The 14,742-nt window shown below is 33.7% G+C and overlaps 1 protein-coding gene and 1 pseudogene across 2 annotated transcripts; both read right to left on the bottom strand.

The window, feature by feature from the left end:
• Positions 1-3,851: 3,851 nt before the first annotated feature.
• On the bottom strand, positions 3,852-4,409 carry LOC145114161 (uncharacterized). The gene has a single exon (XM_079050158.1). It carries the CDS (start codon positions 4,407-4,409, stop codon positions 3,852-3,854), a length of 558 nt encoding a protein of 185 aa, XP_078906284.1.
• A 763-nt stretch (positions 4,410-5,172) lies between these two features.
• On the bottom strand, positions 5,173-14,337 carry LOC145114162 (peroxisome biogenesis protein 2-like; annotated as a pseudogene). Its single transcript, XR_013710945.1, has 7 exons — positions 14,240-14,337; positions 14,067-14,166; positions 13,556-13,671; positions 13,317-13,476; positions 7,590-7,722; positions 5,759-7,422; positions 5,173-5,552 (listed from the first exon to the last, which is right to left on the bottom strand). The product of XR_013710945.1 is annotated as a peroxisome biogenesis protein 2-like (transcript).
• Between the last annotated feature and the right edge of the window lie 405 nt (positions 14,338-14,742).

Genomic DNA, 14,742 nt, shown 5'->3' on the forward strand with positions numbered 1-14,742 from the left:
CAATTGAACCCAACCATTATGCCAAGACCGCAACGCATGCATTTGTGTCTAAAATTTTCCTAAAGACCCCCCAATACTCTAAATACTCACAATCCTCATAAACATTCGCCCACTTATTCCGAACAATGCTCATTTTATGCATCCCTCCGAATCCATCCGCAGAAAACTTCCTAATCCTCAAGGTATTTTTGGTTGAGCAACCCAAGCATACATAATCTAGAAAATTACAATTTATGATACCACTATGAAGCTCTTTGGAATTCTTCACTTTTTTGACAATTTGATCTTTGATTTTTGGGTATCTTCAATTTTTGAATTTCTTCAGAATTTTTTATCTTTGATCTTCATACTTTGACTTTGATGCTCCAAAAATTCTTCAAACTTTTTCTTGTAATTCTCTCTTTCTCTATCTCTCTCTCTCTTTTTTTTTTTTTTTTTTTTTTTACATGTACCTCATTTTTTTTTATCACTAAAAAACCTACATGTTTAAGCAGGGGCGCTCAACTTCAACCTTTATTGATTAAAGATAAAAATTTTCCTGGATACATTTCAAGTACACGATGCTAAACATATTGCATTCCTCAAACTAAGCGAGGTTGTGTTTTTGTCCCATGATTTCACTAGAATAAAGGGGGCCACAAATGCATTATAACGTGTATAGGCTCAACTAAACATTTGGGTCTTCATGCAATCATCAAACATAACACTAGCATGGAATCCTAATTGTTTTTACCAAGATTTCCTAAATTAATCCTAGTAATATTTTTAATGCAAAAATTTCAAAATTAAGCCTAAATTAGGATTCTAAGTTAACTAATATGGTGGCTTAAAAAATCGAGTTTTTTTCAAGCTGAATGATGAACTCGCCGAGTTCATAAATTACTCGGCGAGTACTTTTTGAAATCCACGAAAAATCGCGAACTCGCGTTTCTACTCGACGAGTAGGTGTTCCTACTAGACGAGTCCACGTATTTACTTAAAAAAAAATTTATTTTTTTTACAATCTGTAAATAGGGTTTCTTTTACCCTAATCATTTTCACCAGCCGCCTCCCAAGCATATTCGCCGAGCATTTCGTTTTCTCTCAAGCAACTCCTTTGATTTCTCGCTGAATCTTCATCTACAAAGCCAAAGAAATAATGTCCAGAAGAGGCCAGAGCTCTAGAGGAGGAGGTTATGGAGACATTCCATGGCTTGCCTTCCCACGAATTACTTCAAGGTCTTCGCAAGCTCGGGCGAAAAACAGATTGGAGACGCTGAAACAGAAAGAGATTTACCTCCCCAATGCAATTAATTGGGAGTGGCTGAGTCAGACTGGGTTGGAAGAGGAGTTAACACCCTACTTGGTGAAATCTTTTGAAGTGAGAGGAGCAACAATAATCTGTGATGGGTGGATGCAGCTTTTCAAAATGCAAGAACCCGTATTTAAGGAACTGTGCTGGGAATTCTTTGCTACTATCTCGTTCCGGGGTGGTAGTGAATACTATAACCCAAATGTTATCACTTTTTGCCTTGGAGAGGAGCTGCGCCAGTGCAACATAGCAGAACTTGCTTGGAGGATAGGTCTTTATGATCAAAACGTCATTATGTCGGAGGACTTTGAAACATTTTTGGAGCAATGTCATAAGGATCTTCCCGAGGAAGTCGTTGCCTCCACTTGGTGGAATAGTATTGCAAATCGGGTTTATATTCCCTCTTCTGCTCAGGAAGGCCATATTAACTAATCAACTAAAGCAAGTAATTAACTAATCAACTAAAGCAACTAAAGCAAGTAAAAATTCACCAAATTTGATAAAAGGGTTTTTGTTTAGGTCCAACCAATTCACTCCTATGGTTAATTTTATGGTAAAGTAATAAATTAATTGTTATTGGTTACCAACTATAGTGATTAGATTCGCATTCGCTATTACCAACCCTTAGGAAATTAGTCAATTCAAGCAGTGATCAAGTGTTTAAACTAATTAACTCCCTAGTTCAATTATTTGGATTAAATAAGATTTGTAATTGGTTAATCAAATTAGTAATTCAACTAACCTCTTGTTTGTTGGTGTCTCAAACAAGCTCACACATTAATTTACCCATTCTCTAATTAATCCTAGTTTCATATTCACTAATCCTAGGCATATAATGAAGTGTTCACATAAATCATATGAGGTTAACAATTAAGAGATGTTCATGCAGCCTAATTGTCTTCCTATTAACAGAAAATAGTTATGGTTAATGCATAAGGGTCTTTAACAAACTTAACTTAATAAAATCACCAATAATCAATCAATCAAAGTATGAATCAAACCATAGGAATAATTTGGTCTTTCCTAAACAGAAACTACGAAAATTCAGCTCATGATTACAGTAAAAGAGAAGCTAAAAACGAATTTAGTTGATCTAAACATGATTCACTTCTAAGAATAAGTGGAAAATTTAACCTAATTCGCCTTGAGTCTTTTAAAGATCAAAGATTAGGGTTCTTCAAGTCTCCAAGGGTTTCCTCAGTCGCAAGTAATTCTCCAGAGATGCCAAAAAACTCCCCTAATTCGGAATTAGATTCTCTATTTATAATTATCTCAAAACAGGGGCAACTCGGCGAGTAGGTATCCAACTCGCCGAGTTCCTTTGAGAAATACGTGTACGGCAAGGATTCTGGACATTACTTCGCGAACATTCATTGGAACTCGCCGAGTAGCTTCTGGACTCGCCGAGTAGCTCCAGGTTTGTTCTTCTTTCTTCATTCTCCAGCTTCTGATTGCTTCTCCTTCTTCCTTTTTGCTTCCAAGCATGTCTTCTGGACTGAAAATATAATTTAGACATTATTAAGTACCTTTTGTCCATATTATGCAAATAATTAGCTAATAATTGATAAAATCTATACTAAACACATGGCTAAATATGCACATATCAATGAGGATGTCCGAGCCGCCTATGCCATGTTGTGGAAGATGCATGAGTCGCAAAGAAAGCTACGTGAGGAATGGAATGAAGCTGTGGGAGACGTAGCGCATAGAGACCATGCTCACTGGGGCCCGTGAGAAGTGTGGTGTGTGTAGCCTTGTCCTTGATAACAAAAAAAGTTGAGTGAAATTCAAAGAAAACGTTATTATCTAGACAAAATTTTTGGACAGAAAGAAGTTGTTTAGTGATATCTGGTACATGAAGAATATTGGAAATATGAAACGTTTTAGTGGGTGAGTGGATACGAGAAGAGCCAATATGAAAAATAGGGAGTCCCTTACCATTGCCAACATAAAGGTTGTCACCGCCTTGATAGGTGCGAGAATCATCCATGCTAGCGAGGTCCGGTGTGACGTGGCTGTTGACACCGGTGTCTGGAAACCAGGTGGCAGATGAAGAAGCTGTAGATACATCTGCAAAATTCGTTGTAGGTCTGTTGCGAATGGTTGAAGGATCACGATGTGTGCATTGCGATGGAAGGTGCCCAATGCCACATCGATTGCAGGTGCCAAAAACTGTATTTTGGGTTGAGGCCCAACTAAATGGGTGAGTACTGTCAACTCGGTCGCGATGATGGTTGCCTCGGTAAGAGCCACGTCGACCTCTGTTTCCACGGGTAGAGTTTGAACGTTGTCTGGAGCCATAGAAAACCTATGAGGCAGCAGCAGGTGATGCGGTGGGGGCTGAGGTCGGCTGTATTTGAAGGCCGAGAGCAGCAAGTTGAGAGGCAATGACAGATAGCGAGTCGTTGTGGATTTTTGCAGTTTCTTGGGTGGTATGGAAGGCATGAACCGCTGGTTGACGAGACTTTGCAATCATAAAGTCATGATCACTGATTAGAGCATGAAGTTCAGTGAAGGTAGTGGGGCATTGTCGTGCTGTAATGGTGGACTTTAGACTATTTTATTCGTCTCTAAGACCCGAGACAGCAAGCATAACTAGGTCCTTATCTTTGACAGGTTCACCAATGGTTGCAAGAGCATCAACATACTCTTGGGCTCGGTTGAGATAGTTATCAGCGGTTTCATCACCTTTCATCTCTATTCTCAAGAGTTGAGTTTTTAGCGTGTATTCCCTGGAAGACGAATGAGGTGCATAGGCTCTTTCAAGAGAAGACCAGAGATCATGGGAGGTGTTACCTTGTACATGGCGAAAAGCAGATTCAGAGATCGTAGAGATGATTAACATACGAATATGGGCGTGGTTGGCAATCCAGATGGCGTAGTTTGGATTTGCTCGTGGTGCTGGTTTGGGATCAGCAGCAGTGGCGGCATCAGGGGGTAGGTCTTTGGGTGGGCATGGGATTGTGCCATCGTCGTAACTGAATAGTTTATGAGTGAGAAGAAAAGGTTGGATCATATTTTTCCAATAACCATAGTTGGTTGGTGTGAGGTTGAAGGCAAATTTGTGAGAATTGTGAGCTTTCTTTTCATCTGTTGTGAAGCTTGCGATGAGTGCCATGATTGCTGAATAGAGAGAGTAGAGGAGGACCGGTGCTAACCTTGATTGTGAAGGAATCGGCGCTTGATTGCTTGAAGGAGACAACCCTAATCGTTTTTCTTGTATATTAGGCAATAAGAACCCTCGGCTCTGATACCATAATAAGCCGCAAATATGTGTTTGTATATTGATTGTGATGAACGATTACAATGTATAATTTATTATTACACTTTAGTACCCTCTACTATATGGTAATTCTAATTGTGTCTATTATTAAAAGAACTACAATTTAGAAAATCGAGGAAGTAAAACACACCCAGCTGATGAGTAAAAGTAAATTACCAACAAAAAAACCATCCATTACAAAAACTTTGAGTTTCTTTTTCTTCTCCTCATTTCCATTCTCTGTGACATTTTCTTTTTCCATTCTCAGTGGTCTGGCCCGTGAAAGAAATTGATTATGAAATTGGTTTTGTGTTAGAAAAAATTAAAGAAATGGCCACTCTACAGAAAAAAATTACAAAATTTGTCCTTGTGGCAGAAAAAACATGAAAAAATTCGTCCCTATGACAGAAAACATTACATAAATGGTCCATATGGCAGAAATTGATTACATAATTGCTCCTTGTAAGCCATTCAAGAAACTTTATGATATAAATAACAGTGTCTAGAACCTTAAGTATTTGTAGTTTCATTTCTTCCTATTACAATATTGTAATAAAAAGAAAAACGAAGATGCTATAATAAACTATAAATGAAAGTAGAATGCTATTTAAAGCATTTTAGCCCATTAAAAGGGTATAAGAAAGTACAATGCTAATGTTGCATTATGCAAAAAACCAGATGGTGTTTTGACTTAAATGGTAGATAAATTGACAGAAAGCTACAGTTTAATGGCTAAATTGCTAAAATGGTAAAAGTACTTCATTTTTTTTTTTTTCATTTTTGCTTATAACCGGTCAAAAAGTGCATGATAGTTTAATCAATATAGAAAAGAGTTAAGTAGGTAAATCGATACAAAAGGAATGTACATTCTGTTAATATGTATATGTTTAAATGAAAAAAATAATAATTAAAATTACAAAGATAAAGGGGAACACAACCTTTGTCCGGTTCACAATACATTGACGCGAGTATTTATGAAAGCAACATGTGGATTCTAACCTGTAAAATCGAAAAGAAAGTAAATAATTAGATTAATTATGTCATAATTTTGATAATTGTAAAAGGGGTTTGAATGCATTTGTATATTTCCACCCAAGGTGTTTTTCGATGTTCACTTAAAACCTTAATACAAAAAACAAAATGAACAACATTGGTTAATATAATAAAAATTGATAGCAAGAAAAGAAAGACAACCAACAACGTACTTAGTAGAAGCAAGAATTTTCGCATTTGAACTCTTTTTTGTTGCATCGACTTTGATCTTGGTTGCAACCATAACCGCTATTTCATGTTCAACTTGTTATACCCGTCTGGTGGAAGGTTGACCGGTGTAATAAAAAAATATATTGATTTTGTTACAGGTTTGGCATGATTATTGTTTATTATTGAAATTAATAGACAAAACATATTCTATTATCAAAACATTTAAAAAGAGTTACAATATTCACAAGCAAGAAAATAAAACACAAAACTTTGAGACCATGCCTTCTTTCCTCCTTCTCCCCAATTCGACACAAAACTTTGAGACCATGCCTTCTTTCCTCCTCCCCAATTCGAGTTTATTTCTATAAAAAATTTGCAATTTACCTCAATGACACCCTTTTGGTCACAACCAACCCTCTCTTTTAATCATTTTACCCCTAATGCTAGAAAAGTTAAATTCTATCTATGAAAAGTTGTATATGATCATTAAGCTACTGATTTAAAACTATGAAGCTTCAATCAACTACTTAATGTTGCAATCATCAACAATTGCAATAGAAAGAATCAAATCTGTCATTTTTAGTATTTAAGATACAAAGACAGTGGAAAAGAGAAAAAAGTATACCCCTTTCAAGTTCAACTAAGATGCTATACCGTATTCGATCCACAGATGTTGAATGATGTAAGATTTTAGGAAAAGCTCCAAAATACAAACTTAATATGAAATCAAAAAAAATATGGTTGAATAAAATTAGGCATAAATCAACAAAAAACATTAACAAATGGAAGTGTTTTTACCTTCAACCAGTAGGAGCTGAACACTAATTTGGTTTCTGGATGAGTTTTTCCGATTCAAGACTAACAAAAAAACCCCATTAAATCTTAGTTGGGATAGACCATGTTTTCATATCAGTCTTGACCTTGAAAAAGAACTTAACACCCAAATTAGAAGTAACATTTAAATCCCCATCCTATAGTCTCTCCATCACAATACTGAGGAAAACACTCCGGCCTAAAAAGAGCAGCAATTCTCATATCTTTTGTTTTTAGCTCATGCCCTTTCTTTACTAGTTGCTTCACATAATCAAGCTCCTTCTCGAATACATCATAGCGACTTGGAATATTGATTTAAGAAGACACTTATTGAAAAACATAACACTAAGGATGATGAGGGCATTTATGTCTTTTTTTTTCCAAAAATATTGCACATTCAATGACTTTGGATGCACATTCATGTCCAACAAGATCAACAAAGTGGTATAGTAAAACATACACAAATAGCTTACTACTAAAAAGGATATTTCATAGCATTTATCTCGATGATAAAAAAAATCAAAACTTTGCATACCATGAAATTAATATACTTTATTAGTATACACATGTTTTTTTATATTATATGTACTCCCAAGTTTCTTCGCCCTTTAACCCAAGTAGCTATTTGTTGGCATCTAGTACCATTTTATAATGAAATTAAGTCACTTGAAAAGATAGTTCCAGCAGCACTAAGCCATTAACATATTCCAATTAGCAAAACCATCAAAATGAAAAGGTTATTGCATACCTCCCAGAGTAAAGAAAAATAAGCAAATTGGTGAAAGATGCAGCTTTATAAAACCCTTCAATACGTTGGATTATAAACCAAGCTCGATGACCCGCTGACCTTTGCCCATGAAATAAATGGAAGGGGTGAGAGAAAAAGAAATTGGGACCAAAAAAGAACACAAAATTTTAATTTATTCATCTTCATTTATTATCATATTGATGGGAGGAGAGGATTGCAATTACAAAAAGATGAGGGTTCAACTATCTAAACATGGAATGACATATACCTGATTAGAATCACCCCCTCGACGAAAAGCAAAAAAAGACTGTAGACGAGTCCAAATATATTGTCCACCAACTGTAGCAACACAATACCATATCTTCTAAGCAATAGTGAGTCCAGGTCCCTCCAAGCCCGTTCTAACTGGAAAATAGATTGGAATTAATTGAGATGTATTGGTCACTGTTAGAACTTGATAGAATATATATATATATATATATATATATATATATATATATATATATATATATATATATATATATATATATATATATAGGCTTAGGTTATTTTGTTTAGAGTAACTATTGTGTTATTGTATTCATAAATGTGGGCCAATCAAATTCACTTATTTTAAGAAAGTGATTAATATATATTATTGAAATTAAATATAATTGAAAAATATCATCTTAATTAATTGCAAGGGTATTTTAGTCAATTAATATAGATTTAATAAAGGAAAATTGCATTTTTTAAGGAATCATGGATTCTATTAATTTTAAAAATCCGATTTTACGAATTATAATTCTTTTAATTCGGACATTCTGACAGAATATGTTTATGGGTATATTCAAAAATAAAAATATTCTTGAACCATAAATAATAAAAATATTCTTGAACCTATTTCTTGATCGTGACTTTAAAAATTCTTGTAGAATAACAAATTCTTGAACAATCAATTGAAGGATAAAAACAAAAAATACATTATTTCTTATAGAATACGGGTAACAATTGTTAAGAATTACATTTATTGAACAATCAATTCTTGAATAATACTAAAAAAACTTTCAAAACGGGTAAGAAAACATCAAAATCTAACAACGACACTAATACATTCTAAAAGAATAATGTTGCTTATAATCACTTTCAATTTTGCGGTCCGTTCTTCAAGCATCAACTTCTGTGATTCCAACAGAATTGGAATTCGTGATTCCATTCCAACCGAATTGATCACTATTTGGAATTTGTGATTCCAATAGAATGGGAATCTGTGATTCCAGCAGATCATGAGGAAAAATTTGTGATTCCAACAGAATTGGAATTTGTGATTCCAACAGAATTGGAACTTATAGTCTTGTACAACCCCATTGGAAAATCAAACTGATCAGTTGGGTAGTGAATCAAGCCCTAAAATAAGCAGAAGCAACAAATATCATTAACAAAATTAAAGAGACACTTCTGCCTTTGTCAAACTGATCAGTTGGGTAGTGAATCAAAAATTTTACCTGTAATTGACACAACTAGAACCCACCATTACCACCCATCATAACCATCCATCATCACCACCCTTGATCAGATACAAATAAGAAGTCAAGTAGGGTGGAATCATGTGCAAGGTTTTAAAGAGAGAGACACTTCTGCCTTTGTCACTACACCAACACGGAATCTTCTCACGAACCCTAGCTCTGCTACCATCAAACCACTAACAGTCCATATCAATTGCCGAGTCTCCATTTTGCATTCAATGTTATGTGTAATTCCATCAACAAGCACCATCTTCCTCATTCTTGTCCATCAAACACCTCTACATACCACCACAGATCAACAACATCAATGAATTCATCCTTATGAATCCAAAAAAAGAAATAAAAAATAAGAAGGGAGAAGAAGGGGTTATGATCGAAGCAAGGACAAGAAAAGAAATTGAAATACCTGCAATCGATTTAGACAGATGGAGGGTTTGATTTTAGGAGGCTGTGGCGACATCGATTTGGTGGTGTTCCGGCGAAAGAGAGTTTACATCAGAGACTCGATCTTTATTGCCTCAACATTTTATCTTCCTTATGTCGTTAGTCTGCAGATCATCTTCTCACGAACCCTAGTTCTGCTACCATCAAACCACTAATAGGCCATATCAATTGTCGATTCTCCATTTTGCATTCAATGTTATGTGTAATGCCATCAACAAGCACCATCTTCCTCATTCTTGTCCATCAAACACCTCTACATACCACCACAGATCAACAACATCAATGAATTCATCCTTATGAATCCAAAAAAAGAAATAAAAAATAAGAAGGGAGAAGAAGGGGTTATGATCAAAGCAAGGACAAGAAAAGAAATTGAAATACCTACAATCGATTTAGAGATGGAGGGTTTGATTTTAGGAGGCTGTGGCGACGTCGATTTGGTGGTGCTCCAACGAAAGAGAGTTTATTTTTAGGCGGCTCCAGCGACAAGTCGGCCTGGATCTTCTCGGGGGATTTGTCGTGAGGTTGAGGGGAGTCGAACAGTGGTGGTCCCGTCGAAGTTGTGGAAGCGGCGGGAGTTGTGGGTATGAGTTTGGTTCATACCCTCTACGACAGTGAGGGGTTCCTCTATAAGTACCTTCGATTAGATGTACAGTAATTCTCAACCCTGTAGGATGTTAGGGGGTGGGAGATTGAGGAAGACACGCTTATTTATTAAGTCAATACCATGATTAAATGAATTATTTTTGGAATTTACTAAACAAATTACTAAATTACCCTTATTTATTTATTTAATTATTTATTTTTTTATTTAATTTTGATTGGCCCACATTTATGTATACAATAACACAATAGTTACTTTAAACACTTGAACATATATATATATATATATATATATATATATATATATATATATATATATAATCTATAATACTTTATAATATATACATAATAAGAAGATGAAAAGTTTTAAGACTAAGTCTTAAAAACAAGGAGGTTGAATTTAGGCCTTTAGATGAATTTGAAGGGTGGAGATTGCGATCCATGTGAAAAAAAAAAAATAACCAATCAAAATGTAAAGTTTACACAAACAAGCATACTCTTTCATTATATAAGCTAATGCTATTATGAATTATTCTCACGTCATCTCTTCTTTTGATCTAAAATGTAAAAACCCTAAACACTTTCACTTCGTCTCTCTAAAAACCTTAACCGCCGCTTTCAGCTACAAAATCGCTGCCTTGCACCGTCACAATCACCATCGTCACCGCTAAGCCTTACCAGCTAGGCGTCGCTCTCTCACATGTTGTTGTTTTCAAGCTGCCATACTCTTTTCCCCTTTCAAGAAACTGCAACACTCCCTAACATCGGTAAACCACAATAGCCACCGTTTAGATCCACCTTTAACTATTATTCTTCTGCCTTCTACCACCCAAATTTGTTTTCCTAACCATTTCTAAAAACCTTAGATGTAAAAACCCTTTACAGGCACCCTTAACTACTTTCATTCTAATTACGGTCACATATACCTTCACTGCTCACATAAACACCTCCACAACCCTCACCACATCATTAACCCTATTTAGATCTGAGAAAACCGAAGGAAGTTAGAGAGACAAAGATGAGAATGGGTAATGGAGATATATTTTTTCAAACATCGAACTTTCTTTTTTTGTTGACCAATTTCTAATTATGTCATGTAAATATTCAATATGTAATAGTTATGTGTAGATATGTAAATATCCATGTTGATAAAGAAAATCATAGTGAAGGAACGCCACATTTGTGTTTTTTATTCAAAAAAGTTTATGTATTATGATATTTATTGTATTTGTATTTGTTTAATTGGGTATTGTGTAAAAGCTTTTACAGGCTTTTGTAGTATTTGTGTAGATGTTTAGGTAAAGATGTAGTAGGTTTTGACTTATGAGTGTTTGCTTGATTTTCGTAGATTTTGATAGTGTTGTAGGATTTGATGAAAGAAGTATTTTGATATTCAAAAAAATAAAAACCTTAGGTTGTGTATGATTCGTCTTTAATGAACAAAAATGTTGTTTATGTTTATGTTTTTGGTTTCCAACTTACGATTATTTGTATTTTCTTAATATCTTAATATTTTGAATGTTTTTTTAAAATTTACATATATTTTATTTGAAGTTAATTGTGACATTTATATATTTTTAGTTGATTGCTTTATTATCTTGTGTATATCAAATAAACAATATAATATTCAAAATTAGTAAACACTAAACAATTAATTACTTAAATAACATATAAACTAATAGAGAGAGAGAGAAAGTGATCACATATGTTTGGAACAAGTCGTTAAGTGGATTGAGCATTAACTTGTATTGTACCTTGCATATCTTAATTGTCCGGAAAGAGATTTTTATTTAAAAGGAATAGGAAAAGTCTGAAAAAGTAAAGCCTATAAAGTATAAACTCTATAAGTCTATATTGTCTTTTTCGATTTTGTTGAATCACTTTTATGTTTATTTTCTTTATTTAATATATTATACAAAAATATTTATGATTTATGATTCTGATATAATTTCCCAACTATATTTCATCTATATCAAATAATACTCTTGAGAAACTAATAAATAAACAATAAAATTAAAAAAAAAAAGTTAAAAGTCAAATAAAAGGATGATTACAAGTACATAAAGTGGCTAATAATCCTACATAATATATTGATATGAAAATAAATAAAATATTATATTTGAATAAATAAAATAAAGTATTAATATTATTGAATTTTCACACGCATGGTTCAATGAAGAGTGTATAAATAATAAAAAATTACAATTTCAAGTAAGTTCTTATTAAGTGTAAGTGTTTAAGTATATTATGTTATATAAAAAAAAAGAAATGAAAACTTTGAGAACTTTCTTTTTTAACTTCAATTTTTAATAATATTCACATAGTTTTCTGTCGCCAAAGTTATATTGTTAAAATAAATTAAAATAAATATATATAAATGGCAAATAAGTTATATGGTTAAAATTAACATCAACATTCCAAAATTCTAAAATACAAAATGTTATTTAGACAAAATTCACAAATGGTCAATATTGTTACAAAATAACTCAAATGTATATATTTTAAACATAATCTCAAATTCGATAAAATGTGACTTTTGAATCTATATATTTGTTCTTCACTTTATATAAAACAATGGCAAAAAAACATGTGGGAAAGAGGTAAAGTGGGAAAGACGACGTAGAGACTATAAATATAATTACCCTTTTTGTAAATAAAATAGTTATCTTTTATTTTTATTTTAAATTCAAACATAAAATTACAAAGATATAATATAAATATTAAATATATAATATAAATATTATGTATAAGTAATTTTAAAAGACGATTGATTTTTATAACAATAAAACTTATAGAAAAAAAAGTATTTTACATTTTAATTATAAAATATCATTTAAACTTTTTTAACAATGATAATTATACAACATTTGATGGTTATGATTTAAATTAGATTAGGTTATGATTTAAATTAGATTATGTATTGATGATACTTTCTGAAATGGAATTATTTTTGAGTATACTAATTTAAATTTAAATAATAGATAACAACAGATAGAAAATTGTTACGTCGCTACATTATGTACCTAGCTAATTGTTACGCCGCTACATTATGTACCTAGCTAGAAATAATTCGCCGAAAAAAGTTATCTGAAACAAAACAATTCGTGAAAAGAAAACTAATCGCCGCATGCGAACTATTTACTAAAGAAACTATTTGACGCTGCAGCATCGCGCAGGTCCACTGCCAAATAAAGAGTAATAGATGTAAATTACTATTTGAGGCCCTTCTAGAGACAAATGCTCGCCGAAATAAACAAATCGTCGAAATAAAACAAATCGAAATGACACAATTTGAAGACCCCCGAAATGACACTAACTTTCGTTCGGAAACTAATCGACAGAATGAAACAAATCGCCGCCGCTGCATCGCGCGGGTATGCTACTAGTATATATATATATATATATATATATATATATATATATAATCATATACTTGAAACTTCTTACTTTCTCCTCTTGTAGTCGTGGCATGCTCATCTCTATATCTTAGATTCATGAGAGCATTTCCTGGAGTAGGTTTATGTTTATCAACCCAAATGGAGAACCTCCAAATGAGAAACTCAAGGAAAGCATCAAGCTCAGCTTCGTATTGAAATAGCAATCCTGGCTAATCCCAAAAAAATAAGATTTGGTAAGAAATTAAAGATGGAAACAAAAAGAAAAACCTAGATTATTTCATAACGTACCTTCATTACAGAGAAAACCTTGACCAATTGCTCTTTCAACATGGCTGACATCTCAACATCAAGTCTCGCTGCATCCACCTGGTTAACTCTATAGATATCACAATTGGAATTTCAGACTGCAGAGAAATCACCAAGGAATCAATTAGCTCTGTGTTAAAAGAGAGAGGAGATAAGGTACCTTCACGGATATGAAAAACCACTTGTTTACTCCTAGAAATATGTTGATGAATTTATATGAGGTCCTTGAGCATTAAATTTGTTTCCAATAACTCAACTAATTCACTCTGAGATTAATCATTTAGTCCAATATGAGATTCCTAATCCTGAACGCTGATTTTGCTTCTAACAGCTTTAATAAATGATCACTCGTTTAATCATTTACTTTGACATTAGATTCATAACCTGAACATTGATTTCGTTTGGATTAACATGAAAAAATCCGAATTAATAGAAAGCAAACTAAACAAAACCTACAGTCAATAATACCTGAGAAGGAGGGCGAATGATTTACTTGAGAAGGAAGGACGAATGATTTCCAGCGTGGTGATAATCTTTCATATGTATTAACCCAAGCTGCTTCAGCTGGAGGGATAACTGAAACCGAGAAACCCCTAAATACCCAATTTTGCAACATGAGGAGTATATGGTAAACGACGATATATGAATTAAATTAAGAATGGGGACCAGTAGATGGAGAGATCTCGAGGGCGATTGAATTGAATTGGGGAAGCCATCGGCTGAGAACGTGAGCTTCGCAACAGAAAAGGTGGTTCTCTTTCCATCTATTTATACAACTTGGGGGTGAGGAACCGTTCATAGGAACGTGGTGGAGAAACCGATTGAAGATGTGGGAGGAGACACCGGCGATTGTGCAGAACGTGGGGAGAAGAAGGAACCGCCAAAAACCTGTAAATAGAGAGTTATTGCTGCCAGGATTGAATCTCAGCAAAATTGGACGGCTGATGTTTGGGAGGCGGTTATCGACTCTCCGACGTTAGTAATATTAGTAATTTTACTTATTTAAGTTATTTATGTAATTAACTTTTATGTTTTATTCGTTGTAGCGACTTGAGAAATGATCAAGCCTATGAAAACTTCCGACTGGAATTATTTCAATCCACCACTTGGGAATGGAGAGATGTTGGTACCAAAGCATATGTGAATATAATGTGCAGTTCTATATTATA

This window comes from Lactuca virosa, chromosome 5 (genome assembly GCF_052849685.1).
Source record: "Lactuca virosa cultivar CGN04683 chromosome 5, Lactuca_virosa_CGN04683_v6, whole genome shotgun sequence".
In the NCBI taxonomy this organism is placed as follows: Eukaryota; Viridiplantae; Streptophyta; class Magnoliopsida; order Asterales; family Asteraceae; genus Lactuca; species Lactuca virosa.

What these genes read in the sequence shown, in the direction of transcription:
- LOC145114161 (XM_079050158.1), bottom strand. Translation starts at nt 4,409, where the DNA reads ATGGCACTCATCGCAAGCTTCACAACAGATGAAAAGAAAGCTCACAAT.